The 16,371-nt window shown below is 37.6% G+C and overlaps 1 protein-coding gene across 4 annotated transcripts in view; it reads left to right on the top strand.

The window, feature by feature from the left end:
• Positions 1–10,278, top strand: part of DYNC1I2 (dynein cytoplasmic 1 intermediate chain 2) — a 59,065-nt gene extending 48,787 nt beyond the window's left edge. For all 4 annotated transcript variants that reach the window (XM_060621641.2, XM_060621640.2, XM_060621644.2 and 1 more), the window contains 3 exons: positions 5,716–5,856; positions 7,695–7,820; positions 9,624–10,278. In XM_060621641.2, the coding sequence (XP_060477624.1) occupies positions 5,716–5,856; positions 7,695–7,820; positions 9,624–9,737 (381 nt within the window). In that variant the 3' untranslated portion in view covers positions 9,738–10,278. The remainder of the gene's footprint in view (positions 1–5,715; positions 5,857–7,694; positions 7,821–9,623) is intronic.
• The last annotated feature ends 6,093 nt before the right edge of the window (positions 10,279–16,371 follow it).

The following is a 16,371-nucleotide window of genomic DNA, read 5'->3' as shown; positions in this document are numbered from 1 at the left end:
GAGCTGTCAGCACAGGGGCCCGATGCGGGGCTCGAATTCACGGACCGCGAGATTGTGACCTGAGCCGAAGTCGGCGCTCAACCGACTGAGCCACCCAGGCGCCCCTCTTTTTTTTTCTTTTTTTAATTAACAGCATTATTGAGATACAATTCAAATACCATAAAATTCACCCTTTTAAAGTGTACAATTCTTGGGGCGCCTGGGTGGCGCAGTCGGTTAAGCGTCCGACTTCAGCCAGGTCACGATCTCGCGGTCCGTGAGTTCGAGCCCCGCGTCAGGCTCTGGGCTGATGGCTCGGAGCCTGGAGCCTGTTTCAGATTCTGTGTCTCCCTCTCTCTGACCCTCCCCCGTTCATGCTCTGTCTCTCTGTCCCAAAAATAAATAAAAAACGTTGAAAAAAAAAAATTAAAAAAAAAAAAAAGTGTACAATTCTTAGTGTATTCACAGAGATGTGCACTGTCATCACTGTCTAATTTTAGAACATTTTCAAATTTCAGAAAGAAACCTTATATAAATCCTTTAGCAGTCCATTCCTCATTTCCCTTCTCCAGCTCCTGGAAGTGACCTAATCTACTTTCTATTTCTGTGGAACTTCCTGTTACAGACATTTCATGGAAACGCAGTATGTGACTGGCTTCTTTCACTTCACATAGTATTTTCAAGATTCATCCATGTGTGGCATGTATCAATACTTCATTCTTTTTGCGGCCAAAAACTATCCCATGTTATGGATATACCACTTTTTGTTTTACCCATTCATTAGTTAATGGGCATTTAGGTTGTTTCCACTTTTGGGCTGTTGTGAATAATGTTGCTGTGGACACTTGTATACAAGTTTTTGTTGTGTACTATGTTTTCATTTCTCTTGGGTATATACTAGGAGTGAAATTGTTGGGTCATATGTTAACTCTAATTAGCATTTTGAGTAACAAGCTGTTTTTCAAAACAGCAGCACTAATTTATATTTCCACCAGCAATGTATGAGGGTTCTGATTTCTCACATCTTCACTAACACTTACTATTGTCTGTCCTTTTTATTAGAAGACATCCTAGTGTATGAAATGATATCTTATTGTGGTTTCGATTTGCATTTCCCTGATGGATAATGATGTTGTGCATCTTTTCAAGTGATTATTTGTTGTTTGTAGATCTTCCTTAGAGAAATGTTTGTTCAGATCCTTTACCCAGTTTTTGATTGGCTTATTTTCCTTTTTTATTAATGAGTTTAAAGAGTTCTAGATACAAGTCACCTATCAGATGTATGATATCCAGATATTTTCTCCATTGTATATGTTGTCTTTTCACTTTCTTGAGGGTATTGTTTGAAGCACAAGAGCATTTAATTTTGATATAGCCCAATTTATTGACTTTTTCTTTTGTTTTTTGTACTTTTGGTTTGGCGACTCCAAGGTCACAACAACTTAACTCCTATGCTTTTTCCTAAGAGTTATAGCCTTACCTCTTTATTTGGATATGTGATAACATTTTGAGTTACTTTCTTTTCTTCTTTTAAGGTTTAATTTTAATTCTAGTTAGATAACATGTAGTGTTATATTAGTTAACATACAGTGTTATACTAAGTTTCAGATGTATGATATAGTGATTCAGCAATTCTTTTTTTTTTTTTTTTTTTTTTTTCAACGTTTTTTATTTATTTTTGGGACAGAGAGAGACAGAGCATGAACGGGGGAGGGGCAGAGAGAGAGGGAGACACAGAATCAGAAACAGGCTCCAGGCTCCGAGCCATCAGCCCAGAGCCTGACGCGGGGCTCGAACTCACGGACCACAAGATCGTGACCTGGCTGAAGTCGGACGCTTAACCGACTGCGCCACCCAGGCGCCCCAGCAATTCTATACATCCCCTGGTGCTCATCACAACAAGTGTACTCCTTAATCCCCATCACCTGTTTAACCCATCCTCCTCCCCCCATACACCTCTCCTCTGGTGACCATCAGTTTGTCTTCTGTAGCTAAGAGTCTGTTTTTGGTATATCTCTTTCTCTCTCTCTCTTTTTATCTTCCCTTTGTTCCTTACATTCCACATTAGTGAAATCATATGATATTTGTCTTTCTCTGACTGATTTCGCTTAGCATTATACTCTTTAGCTCCATCCAAGTCATCGCAAATGGCAAGATTTCATTCTTTTTTATGACTGAATAATATTCCTCTGTGTGTGTGTGTGTGTGTGTGTGTGTGTGTGTGTGTGTGTGTATACCTTCTTTATCCATTTATCAGTCAATGGACACTTGGGCTGTTTCCATATCTTGGCTATTATAAATAATGCTGCTGTAAACATAGGGGGGGGTATATGTATCCCTTTGAATTAGTGGGGGTTTTTTTTTCTTTTTTTTTTTTTTAATGTTTATTTATTTTTGAGAGGGAGAGAGACAGAGTGCAAGCAGGGGAGGGACACACACACACACACACACACACACACACACAGAATCCCAAGCAGGCTCCAGGCTCTGAGCTATCAGCACAGAGCCCGACGCGGGGCTCGAACTCACAAACTGCGAGACCGTACCTAGGCTGAAGTTGGGCTCTTAACCAACTGAGCCACCCAGGGGCCCCTGAATCAGTGTTTTTGTCTTTTCTGGATAAATAACCAGTAGAGTGATTGCTGGATCATAAGGTTGCCTCTATTTTTAACTTTTTGAGAAATCTTCATACCATTTTCCATAGTGGCTGCACCAGTTGCTTTCCTACCAACAGTGCAAGAGGGTTCCTTTTTCTCCATATCCCCACCAACACCAGTTGTTTCTTACATTGTTGATTTTAGCCATTCTGATAGGTGTGAGGTGATATCTCACTGTAGTTTTGATTGCATTTCCCTGATGATAAGTGATGATGAGCATCTTTTCATGTGTCTGTTGGCCATTTGGAGATCTTCTTCAGAGACTTGTCTGTTCATGTCGAAGACTTGTCTATTTTTAAATTGGATTATTTGGGTTTTGGGTGTTGAGTTGTATCAGTTCTTTATATATTTTGGATACTAACCCTTTATTGGATATGTCATCCCATTCCGTAGGCTGCCTTTTAGTTTTGTTGGTTGTTTCCTCTGCTGTGCAGAAGCTTTTTATTTTGAGGTAGTCCCAATAGTTTATTTTTGCCTTGGTTTCCCTTGCCTCAAGGGACCTATCTAGAAAAAAGTTGCTATAGCTGAGAAGTCAGAGAAGTTACTGCCTATACTCTTCTAGGATTTTTATGGTTTCAGGTCTCACATTTAGGTCTTTAATCCACTGTGATTTTATGTCTATGTATGGTGTAAGAAAGTGGTCCAGTTTCATTCTTTTGCCTGTAGCTGACCAGTTTTCCCAGCACCATTTGTTTAAGAGACTTTTTCTCATTGGGTGTTCTTTCCTGCTTTCTTGAAGATTAATTGACCATATAATTGTGGGTTTATTTCTGGGGTTTTTTTTCTCATCTGTTCCCTTGATCTTGTGTCTGTTATGGTGCAGTACCATGCTGTTTTGATGACTACAGCTATGTAATATAACTTGAAGTCTGGAATTGTGATTACCTCCAGCTTTGCTTTTCTTTTTCAAAATATCTTTAGCTATTAGGTGTCTTTTGTGGTTCCATATAAATTCTAGAATTTTTTGTTCTAGTTCTGTGAAAAATGCTGTTGTATTTTGATAGGGATTGCATTGAATGTATAGGTTGCTTTGGGTAGTAGAGACATTTTAACAATATTCTTCCAATTCTTGAGCATGGAATGTCTTTCCATTTCTTTGTGTCATCTTAAGTTTCTTTCATCAGTGTTCTGTAGTTTTCAGGGTATGGGTCTTTCATGTCTTTGGTTAAGTTTATTCCTAGATACGTCAATTATTTTTGGTGTAATTGTAAATGGGCTGTGTTCTTAATTTCTCTTTGTGCTGCTTCATTATTGGTGTATAGAAATACAACAGATTTCTGTACACTGATTTTGTATCCTCTGACTACTGAATTCATTTATCAGTTCTAGCAATTTTTGGGTGGCATTTTCCCCATTTTCTGTATATAGTATCATGCCTTCCGCAAATAAAGTTTTACTTCTTCCTTACTGATTTGGATGCCTGTTATTTCTCTTTGTTGTCTGATTGCTGTGGCTACTAGTATATTTTGAGTTACTTTTTGTGTAGGGTATGAGAAAGGAGGGGTCCAACTTCATTCTTGTGCATGTGCATATTCATCTTGTACCCCCCAAAAAACATTCTTTTCCCATTTAATTGTCATGACACCATTATTGATGATCTCCTGCAATAACTTTGGGATTTGGCTAAGAACCTACTATTGTATTTATTTGTTTATTTATTTGTTTAATATAGAGAGAGAGCGTGCATGAGAGAGAGACAGAGGCGGGGGTGGTGGGGGGGGGGGGGCGTGGTGTGGAGAGAATCCTAAGCAGGCTCTGCACTGTCAGCACGGAGCCTGATGCAGGGCTTGAACCAGGGACTGTGTGAGGTCATGACCTACACCAAAATCAAAAGAGTTGGGTGCTTCACTGACCAAGGCACCCAGACACCCCAACTAAGATTCTTTTTTGTTGCTTATTGTCTACTAGTGAACTGATTTTTTCTCTACTCTTAGGAGGGAGGTAATGGGCAAGGATAGCTTTTCTAGTTTCATAGTCTAAGTTAAAACTCTGTTGGGATGAGCACTGGGTGTTGTATGGAAACCAATTTGACAATAAATTTCATATTAAAAAATAATAAAATAAATTTTAAAAATTAAAAAAAAAAAAAAAACCTCTCCTGTGTTTAAGTTTCATTTATTTCAGAAATCTTTACACCCACTGTGGGGTTTGATCTCACGACCCCGAGATCAAGAGTCTGTGCTCCTCCGATGCCCCTTTCTGCAAAGTGGATATTTACCTCTATGTGTCTGTCTATCTTGTACTTTCTGAGATGTGTGTTTTATGTTTTTTTCTACCACTTTTATCTGAGCCTTGTCTTTCCTTTGTCCTACTGTGCTATATATGCCACAACTTTGATTCTTCTCCCAGCAGTTTCTCTTTGGTGAGATTTTGTCTTGAAAGAGAACTTTGGTTTGTTAATTTTGAGAGTTTATAGAACTCAGACTGCACCATTAGACCTTACTTACATCACATTGGAGTCTGCTTGCACTTATTTATAAATAGAATTGCATTAAACTCCCTCCTAGTTTCTGCTGCGGTTCTCAGACTCCATGTGCTCCCCAGCACTATGCAGTGAGCATCCGCTGTCAACTGTGAGTCTCCTCTCTTCTGCTCTCTGGTCGTCAAAAGCCCCATGCCTTTCCACACTTCTTCTTGCAAGGATGCTGGTACCCTGTAGGTCTTGCAGTTGGCAGAGGTTTGTTTCTACTCACATTTGGAGCTTTGTCTCCTGATTTTGTTGTACATATTGTCTGTACATCTTTGGTTTTGCTATCCTCTTTGCTGTGTCTGGGTTTATGGGGAGATTTAGAGGAGGTTCAAAAAGTACACAGCCATTACTATCCTCTTCCCAGAATCCTCTCATGATCAAGTGTTTTTGAAGTACATTCTGTTCCTTTTTTTTTAAACAGTATGGTATCTACAAGTTAAAAAGAAACTGCAATCCCATAGTTGATTCTTAGTTTATAACTCCAGGTAATTTTGTAGCGAAACAAATAAGAGGAACTTCTAGGCTGAGTTAAAGATCATAAAATGTTATTCATACCTATTAATGTATGTTGTATTTTGACTATATTAAGAATCAACTTTTCCCTTTCAGAATAACAAGCCTTTGTATTCATTTGAAGATAATTCAGACTATGTTTATGATGTTATGTGGTCACCCACCCACCCAGCCCTGTTTGCTTGTGTGGATGGCATGGGGAGGCTGGATTTGTGGAATCTCAATAATGACACTGAGGTGAGCAGGATAATAACAAAAATAGCACTGAAAAATAGAAAATTGGAGATTTATTGAATAATTTGTGAAATTCTTTTTATCCCAAGGAATGTAAAAGGGCTCTGTGATTGTAGCTTCATCACAAAGCAACCAAATAAGCTTTGTACCCTAAATAATAAACAGCATGCTGTGCAGAATTGAAGGGAGAAATAATGTTGCCAAGAGCACTGGGGCATTTCCTTTTACTTCTGAAAAGCACTATCATGTCTGTAATGTCCTGGCAAAGTCTCATTCATAAGGCAACTGGGATATTTTTTATTCATAGACTACAAAGCAGATAGTTTCAGACTGTTGAAATATGTTAACCTTAATTCTGAATTTCTAAATTATCTCTTAGCCTTGACAGAATTGTATATCATTCGTAAACATTGGTCTTAGCCTGACTTACTTGAATGAAAGAATGTATTTTGATGACTTGTTCCATAAAGGACTGAAAACAGGTTGTTACTGTTACTATAAAACGAATACAGAAATCACCAAATTGCCTAATTACTATGCTAAAATCATTTACTGTCAATGAGATTTAACTGTAGCTATTATTTATATTAGCTATGTGTATTTTTACCAACTTAGAGATGTTCCTTGAGTTCTCTATTGCTACCTGGTGGTAAGAAGTAATATTTTACAGTTCTGTCAGAAGCAGTTATTGAGGGGAAAGTCTCCTGGTGCCTTCCCCCCGCATTCCACATTTCTTCATGTGTCTAGTGGCAGCTGTCCAAATTCCTTGAAGTACAATAGTTGGTTATACAGGGCAATGAAGTTATGTATTGGAAATGTAGGAATACTTAACTATCCTAACTACTGGTCTAGTAGTTTGAGGAGGGACATTCAGATACTCCTAGGAAAAGGTGTTAAGCCCTGACTAGATGGTTGGGCTTGCTATTACATTTGTAGTTACCTAGAATGGTATACTAAGTAATTGTGTTTTTTTACTTTGGGTTTGGTGTTTGAGATTTGTGGTAATGCTTAAATTTGGATCTTTCCTATAATCATTACCTCAAAGAATATATCTAAATTATAATTTTTCTCTATAACAGTTTTGGCATTCTAGGAGTTAAATTAATCACCTGGGGATGACTAGTGTCAATTAAAAGGATTATTTTTAATCAGATTTCAGAAATGTTATTGTGTCTCCAGTCTGAGCCAAACATTAAATGTTTGTTCTGTGTGTGGCAGATAAATCTCTCTTTCCTCAGCATAGGAGAGGTATAGTCAGATTCCAAGGGGCTGGTACCATTGTGTTGGTGCTATCTTCCTACTCGCTCGAGACAGTTCATGGGAACAAGAGCTTTGGAAAGACCCATACTGCACCTTCAGTATAAGCTGTTTCTAGGAACTGTGGATCAAATCACGGGGTTCAGCTGACAGAGTTGCAACCTACAAAAGTAATTTCTGTCCTCTAAAATTGAACCGTAATCTGTTTATGAGGGCTTTTGAAATTTCTTTAAAATGGGGTTTTGGCCGTCTGTTTTCAAACAGCTTGATTTCTTAAAAAAGTTAAAATAACAACAAAGAATCCTTTAATAAACAAAAGATCTTTCAAAATAATGTATCCAGTCGCATGAGAATTTCTTATATAAGAACTTCAGTTATTTTCCCAAACCATTTTCAAGGATTGACTATAATGTCATTCATAAAGTATTACCGCACAGGAAGAAAGTTGGGAAAATTCTTTACCTATTTTCATCTTTGTTTTAAAAAATGTAGCCAGATTGAAAGAAAGAAGAGTTACTGCTTTACATGTTTATAGAAATCTTGATGAAACTTTTAACACTGCACTATATTTTAAATGACTTTAGGTGCCAACTGCCAGCATTTCTGTGGAGGGTAATCCTGCTCTTAATCGTGTAAGATGGACTCATTCTGGAAGAGAGATTGCTGTGGGTGATTCTGAAGGACAGATTGTCATATATGACGTGGGAGAGGTATGGGGCTCACTGCCTGTAATTTTGATACATCTGTTTAGCTTTCAGGGCATTGTAGTTATGGTATCTTTGTGGCTAAAACTAGTATTCAAGGTTCATGAATTGTATAAACTATATGGTTGTAAAGATGAAACTTTTTCCACCACAGAAGCAACTCTTGGAATTAATTTTCCTAAACTAGACGTTCTGTGTCCCCATGCAACAGATTTTGAGGATAATATCATACATTGGAAGTACCTTGTTTCTTGAGGCATAAATCACTAGAAATTAGAAATTCTTCAGGAAGAAGCAGAAATTTGGAGTCAAAGTTGAGTTTATAGACGTTGGGGCTTTCCAGAATTAAGTTCTTATTTTTCTGTATTTGTAGATTTGTTTGGGCCAGGTAGTAAAATACCTTCTGAGGGGTGCCTGGGTGGCTCTGTCAGTTAAGCATCCAGCTCTTGAATTTGGCTCAGGTCGTGATCTCACAGTTGTAACATAGAGCCCCTGCATTGGGCTCTGCACTAACAGCACAGAGCCTGCGTGGGATTCTCTCTCTCCCCCTCTCTCTGCCCTTCCCCTGCTTGTGCATGTGCACACTCTCTCTCAAGATAAATATTTTTAAAAAGTAGTATTACTCTTTTGAGAGATATTTGAGAGATACTTGATGTCTCAAGATAAATATTTTTAAAAAGTAGTATTACTCTTTTGAGAGATATTTGATGCAACAAATGTGAACCTTGTTGCAAAGCCATTATCATTGAATCCAGTAGGATGAGTTGCATCTCTCTCATCTTTAGTACTTGGGTTGGCCATGCACAATGTCCAGGGTGATTTCCTTCTTGTTAGTCCTGACTAGTGCCTTAGTCACTCTTGCTTTTGCTCTGCCTTTATGATTCACCACCCCTCTGGACACCCTACAGTTTCTAGCAATTGGATCTGGGGGGAGGTAGATTGAAGCATTTAGAATAACCAATTGAACTGTCCACACAGATGGAATTCCTGTCTTTCAGCACCAATGTGGTAGTTACTAGCCACATATGGCTATTGAACACTTAAAATGTGACTAGTACAACTAAAGAACTGAATTTTAAATGTTATTTCATTTTAAGTAATTTAATTTAATTGCCACATGTGTCTGGTAGCACCATATTGGATATCACTATCCAATCTAATATGGTAGGTTAAGAAACAGGCACATTCATTTGCCACCCTGAGTGGTTTGTGTCCTCATATGGCAGTATCTGAATTCCTCCAATATTATGATGACAGTTATCAAAAAGTTTTGGTCCTTGGATGCTTCAGGGAAGCATTTTTTTCCCCTTTTGCTGTTTGTACATCACTAAAGTGTTAAGAGATAACATACCTTCTGATGAAGGGATTAAGATATCTAAAAAGGTTATCTTATGCTCCAAGCAAAAATAAATACTTATAAGAAACCCCTTTGAAGCATGCTTCAAAAACTATTTCCTATTAGGAATAGTGCAAGAAGTAAAAACTGTTAAGGAATTCCTCCCCACCAGCAAAATCCATGAGATAGTGCATGGGAGTTATATTTACAGAGCGTCATTGTTATTTTCTCTTGCACTGATGGTGGTAACAGCAAAATCATTTCTGAGGCTGTCACAACACACTTCACAAACATCATCGTTTGTTTTGAAATGTATTGTAAAGCGTTGTTATAGTCCCTGTAATTATGGAAAGACCATCTAGGTCAATTATTACTTTTTAATGGAGAAATTATTTGAAAACAAACTGAAATACTGGGTAAGATGATCTTTTATTTCAGCGTACATTGAAAAAACATTGTTTTTCTTTTAACAGCAGATTGCTGTCCCCCGAAATGATGAATGGGCACGGTTTGGCCGAACGCTTGCAGAAATTAATGCAAACCGAGCTGATGCAGAGGAGGAAGCAGCTACCCGAATACCTGCTTAGCTCCTGACAGGGTGATATTGTAGCCTTAGTGGATTTGGGGAAGACTCTAAGTAGAACCTAAGCTATTTGCATGTTTCTATCTAAATGTTAATTAAAAGGAGATTTCGTGGATTAAACCATGGATTTAATGCAGCAAGCAAATCTTACAGTCTTACAAAAATGTCCCTTTTATATAACATGCATCTTGTTTTGGATTTGTGTCATTTTTAATACAGCCGATTGACTTTACAGATTGCAGCCTTTTCTGAATTCTTATACACAGGTTGTATATTTGGTATTAGTTATTCTTTTGAATTCTTTTCAACTTATAACACTATATGCAGGTTATTTCTAAAGTACAGATTAAATAAGTTCTGCATATTTTTAAATAATCACAATTCCCTGTTCTACTGATAATGTTCTCACTAACCATAATATGTAAGAACGTTGTTTATTCTTAGCCAGAGCATGCATACATCTGCCCAAGTTCCATTCTGATGTCCTTTTTCTTCTTTATAATTCATGTGATAGCTATCTATAAATAAAAACAAATATGCTTTAACTTTTCAGATTTTTATTTTCACTTAGCCTTGCAGTTTTAACCTTTCCATCTCTTTTATAAAGTGTCTTTTTTTCCCATATCTTTCTTTAAGCTCTTGTAAGCAGTCACCTCAAATCTCGTAGTTTTATGTCTTAACTTTTTTTTTTTTTTTTGAGAGAGAGACAGAGCATGGGCAGGGGGAGAGGCAGAGTGAGAAGAAGACCGAATCTGAAGCAGGCTCTAAGCTGTCAGCACAGAGCCCGACGTGGGGCTTGAACTCACAGACTGCGAGATCATGACCTGAGCTGAAGTTGGACACTTAACTGACTGAGCCACCCAGGCGCCCCACAGTTTGGTGTCTTAAATATTCCATACATTATACTGTAGATCTCTTAATGAATTGGACTGATGTTTAAATAACCTGTCAGTTAAAACATTTCTCCTAGGTTAACTTTTGCATTACTCCCCTACTTTCCATCTGAGATCTATTTAGTCTAAAGAATAAACAGAAAGCTGCCTCTTATTTTCACTGATTGAGATTGCTATGTATGTGAGCTTTCTGAGACTAAAACCTCCTTTGAGAGAAACTGATTTCATGGTTGCAGTAGTAGCCGTAAAGGAAAAGTGTTCAAATGACGTTGTCATTGTATCAACTCCACATCTTGAAATCCGTTACCACACAACCTTGTGTAATAAGTCTGAAAGATAAGTGACAAATATCTAAGAATTAGTGTTGAAATCAACCAATTTCAGGATTAGAGGAAAGCATTATGATCAGATCTTTATTTTATCCACTTTAAATTGTCCATTTCCTTAATCCTGACCTCTTGTCTTTCTAAAGTTTACCTGTTGTTTATTCATCAGAACATGAACTAGGAAGGGAGAGTAGATAGCAGAATTTGGACATTTTTGTTTTGGTTTTATAATTCTAACTAAAATCTGTTGGAAGATAAATTTCCAAATACAGTAATAAAATTTCTGAACTATGAGTGTCATATAGTGTAAGAAATAATCAACTAGGAATACTAGACATAACTCTAGTTCTAGCTCTGGCACTCATGAGAAGTGTGATTTTAGCCAAGTCTTTCCGTCTGTTTGTATCTCATTCTTTTTATCTAGGAATAAAGCTTAGATTAGATGATTTTTAAATTTCCTTCCAGCTCTAAAATTATTAATTGTAATTACTTCAGGCAGTTCTCCATTTTAATATATTCAGTTTTCACAAATTAACACCCTAAAATTGCCTATAGCATACCAAAGATAAGTTGTTGTTTTTTTTATATTAGTAGGCAAACATCTCATGTTAGCTCATGGTAGCAGTGTCTTTGAGTCAGAAGTTCAATTTCAACAGGATAACACTGTCTTTGTATAGAGAAATTCATGTAGTCACTGTAATAGTTATTATGTTTTTTGCCATCAGTTTGTAAAAAGGACTAGAAAAAGGGAAAACATCATTATGACTAGGGTTGGGAGTCACAAGATGTGGCAAATCAGATGCTCTTTGGGCTCCAGTTGATGTGTTCAGTTGCGAAAGAATAAAGTTGGTAAGTAAAATACTTAGCATGAGAGATTGTGCTTTTGAGGAATAACTTCTCTCCCTCTCCCCGCAAAAATGCAATGGAGACCTTTGCCCATTTAACTTTAGTCTACATTTTTAGGAATACAGGAATTTAATGGGAGGAACTGCCTTTTAAGGTTGATTGTATGACAGGAAAAAAGTAAGTACTACTAAGACTGTCAATATTGGTGTAGAATCTTCTGACAGATCAAGCTGACTAGAAGAGTAGAGCACAGCTCTTTACTCTTTTACAAATGAAAACCTTAAAATTTTCAAAAATATCCAGTTACGGAAATTATACCTTATTCGTGATCAGTTATACTTTTTTCTGAGTGGGAAACAAGCCATAGTTTTCTCGCTAGTTTCTTATTTTGTTTATTGTATGGTTATTATCTTTTGAATGAGATGTTAAAGATTATGTTAAAGGGTTATCCCTGTTTGTGTTGGAAGAATAATCAGTTTTGCAGACAATAATTAACTTAGAATAAGTCTCAGAAGTAATTTTTGGTATAATTTAAGCAAAAAAAGAAACGCAAAAATTCATTGGTAGAATCTGTCTTCGTGTTTATAGATCCCATTCCCTACAAAGTTTAGAAAATCTCTAGATATAAAATATTGTTGCAGTAATGCTGACATACTGCATCTTGAAGGAGTGGATGGCTTAAAATTTAAGGGGAAGAAACTAAAGGAAAGTAGTATTAGGAGTGATCCTACTCTTTCAGTATTGTAAGAATGTTGACTCATTCTGTTTTGTACTAGTACTGAATAGACTAATCTCTACCTCTTAAACCATATGGAAAAGAAGGGCTTGAATGAATGAAAGATAATCTGGTGTAAAGCATGTGATTTTTCATCTTTCCATTCTCTTGGGCAGTGCAGTTTTAGAAATTCTTTTTTGTTTTATGTTTGTTTATTTTTGAGAGAGAGTGAGAATGGGCAGAGGAAGGGCAGAGAGAGAGGGACAGAGGATCTGAAGCAGGCTTTGTGCCGACAGCGGCAGGGAGCCTGATGTGGGGCTCAGACTCACGAACCGTGAAATCTTGACCTGAGCCAAAGTTGGACACTCAACCAACTGAGCCATCCAGGCGCCCTTGAGCAATGCATTTTTAAATCTTTTCCACATTCCTGGTATTTCAACATTGGTATTATGTTATTTTCTAAATAGAAAAAGCTGTACAATTAGGTGTATATCGGAGAGGATGGATCACTGCTTACAGCTCCAGCTGCTCAATGGTTGTGGGAACTGAGTTGTTCCAAACATGACGTAGCATCCAAGGTGGTAGTGTCATGCCTGAATCTTGGGCATAAGTCTAGGATAAAAAGCTATTGGCTTTGCCTCATTTGATGATTTAGTGGTGAGATTTCCATTCAGATTTTTTTCCCCAAGCTACAAAGAAGCAAAAAAGGAATTCTTGCTTTCCTGCTATCACCTTCCTATTGCTAAGCAACTAAAGAAAGATCTTACAGGTTTGGGAGAAATACCTGGGACTCTTCTAGTGCTCGTCAGTTATTTACTTAAAGATCTGGTTTACAGATTCTGGGGGCTTCTAGTGCTACCAAAGAATTTGAAAGTTGCCCCAGAGACAACCCGTGTTTAATAAAAAAAAACACCCAAGTTCAATATTTTTTTTGAATTCAAAGATTACAGTTAAGAACATTAACCAGTCTCTTTAATCTTACTGCCCCCAAAAGGTAACTTAGTATGTTAAATTTTTTAAATCCTTTTCACATATAACAAACCTGTTTTAGAAAAAGATGATACAATCCTAACTCAGAATGCCAACCAGAAGACTTTGAATAGTCATCACATTGCAGTACTTTTCTCAATAGGCTGACGCTCTTGGAGCTTTAGTTGGATTTTAGGTGTACAGATTCTTTCTGCCTGCCATGTTCACAACTTCTTAAAGTTCAAATGGATTTCAGGTATTTAAGTTTTCAGTATATAGTTCCTAACCACTGATAGTTTCAACATAGCCAATCAGCTATCTTTTACAGACTTTTCTAAAATTACAGTATTTTGTGTTGTTAGTTTCATAGCAGGAATCTCGGTTTTGGCTTCTTAATATTCCATTACCAGTTCCCATTCAGAGGATGGAACAGCTTGCACTCAGGTAAGCTTTCAGAAAGGTCTGTTTCACTTTGTGAGGTCATTTATTCAGGTGTCTGGTAATGTATTATCATGCCTGTTTTTTAATGTGCTTGATTTGGCCAGAAAGCTGTGAGGCAGTGATTGTGTGGGGTGTAGAACACACCCACCTGGTGCCGAACATGCAGAGACCTGCCTCTGGTGACTTCAGAAATCAGGTATAGCACCGGTAAGGCTTTGATGGCGAGGAATGTTATCTTTCGTGAATTTTCATACTAGATTAAAAAACATTTTTTTCTGAACAAAGTAACGGAAATGGTTTGGAACAGAATCTCTTCTGCTTAAGTGGGGCTGGTGTATGAGAAAAAGAACACTGGGCTCAGAAGACCCAAATTCTATTCCTGATACCACCCGTAATGTAACCTGGGACAAGGGTCAGTATTCGTCTGGGTTAAATGAGGAAAATGTTCACTTTCTGTGAAGATTACAGGAGATACTGTGTATGTGAAAACTTGTAAATTATAAAGCCCCACACAAATAAGGAACTTTTCTCTTTTTCTTAAGGATACAAAAATGTAAAGAGACCATTTGTGTAGCCATCTGTGCAGCGTAATAAGCATGCATCTTCTGAGGGTTAAGTGGTTTGGTGTCCAAGAAAAAAATTTTTTATTCTAAGACATCATAATTTAACTCTCAGATGTTTAGGAATGGCAGTGAACTGAGGGATATTAATTACCCTTAATCAGTGATACTTTTCCCAGGAATGTTTTATTAAATTCTGTGGTTTATAAATTATGAAAATAGGAAAACAATGACCCACTCTGAATTTCCAGCCTGTACTCAGCTGTTGCTCTTATGTTACTTACGTAGAACATGGGTTGTGATATCTGGAGACCGAAAAAGAGGAGGTGGAACCTCTTTTACAAATCATTGAGAAAAAAATTCATGACTACCCAACTACATGGTAGCAGAACTGGAATCAGTCACTTACACAAAATTCTGGGGAGAAGTTCTTCAACTTTTAAAACTTACAGTTCCGGGCGCCTGGGTGGCTCAGTCGGTTAAGCGTCCGACTTCAGCTCAGGTCATGATCTCATGGTTCGTGGGTTCGAGCCCCGCATCAGGCTCTGTGCTGACAGCTCAGAGCCTGGAGCCTGCTTCGGATTCTCTGTCTCCCTCTCTCTCTGCCCCTCCCCTGCTCATGCTCATGCTCTGTCTCAAAAATAAATATAAACATTAAAAAAATTTTTTTTTAACTTACACAGTTCCATTCCTTCTTCCCTACAGTCAGTCCCTTTGAAAATAACTTGTGTTTGCTGTAGGAAGATAATTACTAGAAGGAGGAGCTTCAGTCCTTGATGACCTGTGTATGGCTGTCAGGCTTAGAGGAAGCCCTAAGATGAGTCCTGCACTAATAGCTTTTATCTAACTCACATCTGGATTGGCAGATCTCTGCTATCTCATTGTATCCAAAATGTGATTTTGAAATTAGTCAAAACTTGACATGTTAATGAGTACCGATTGAGCAAGAAACTTGGTAAAATGACTAGGTCCTTCCTAATGGGCTTCATTCCCAATAATGTTTGATAGTCATGATCTGTCAGTACATGGAGGGTTGTTAGATGGCTGTGAAGGACCTGTCCTCTTCTATCAGCTCTCCTGAAACTTAGGAGTTACTTGAATAGAGGTGGTATCAATTGGGAAAAAGGACTTTTGTATTTTGTGTTGAAAATCAGACAAAGAAGGGTGCCTGGGTGGCTCAGTTGGTTAAAGGTCCGACTCTTCATTTCAGCTCAGGTTGTGATTTCAGTTCATGAGATTGAGCCCCACATCAGGCTCTGTGCTGACAGCGTGGAGGCTGCTTGGGATTCTCTCTCTCTCTCTCTCTCTCTCTCTCTCTCTGCCCCTCGCACTCTCGTGTACTCTCTCACACAAAATACACATTAAAAAAAATTAGATAAGAAGAACAGTGTGATTCATAGAAGACTGCCCCTGGGGTTTGTTGTTTCTCATCTCTCTAGACCTTCGTCCTAAATATTGTAAAATGAATGCCATAGTAATAATAGTGTAACAAGAGAATAACTGGAATAATAGATCCACAGAGATCAAAAGCCCCCCAAAAGGCTATAACATTATCAGGATGTTGTACCTTAGTTGGAACTATATCCACTGAGAGGAAACAGTTGACCACAAAATTCTAATGTTTGGTTGGTAAACTCGTTCAAAACATGGTGGCTCTGAGATTTGTATTTCTAGTATAAAGAGTCTTGGACTTATAGTCAGCTTGTGTTGAAACTCAGTTAACCATAACTCTGAGCACATGGTTTCACCTCTCTAAGCTTATTTCTACATCTGCTGCTTCACAGGGCTGTTATAGAATTAAACCAGAATCTGTGTGAAAATGAAGAATTATACAAAAAAAAAAAAAAAAAAAAGATACAAATATGAGGCATTGCTATTATGGTACATG

The sequence above is a fragment of the Panthera onca genome, chromosome C1 (assembly GCF_046562875.1).
Source record: "Panthera onca isolate mPanOnc1 chromosome C1, mPanOnc1 haplotype 2, whole genome shotgun sequence".
In the NCBI taxonomy this organism is placed as follows: Eukaryota; Metazoa; Chordata; class Mammalia; order Carnivora; family Felidae; genus Panthera; species Panthera onca.
This window is presented reverse-complemented; position numbering and strand designations above follow the sequence as displayed.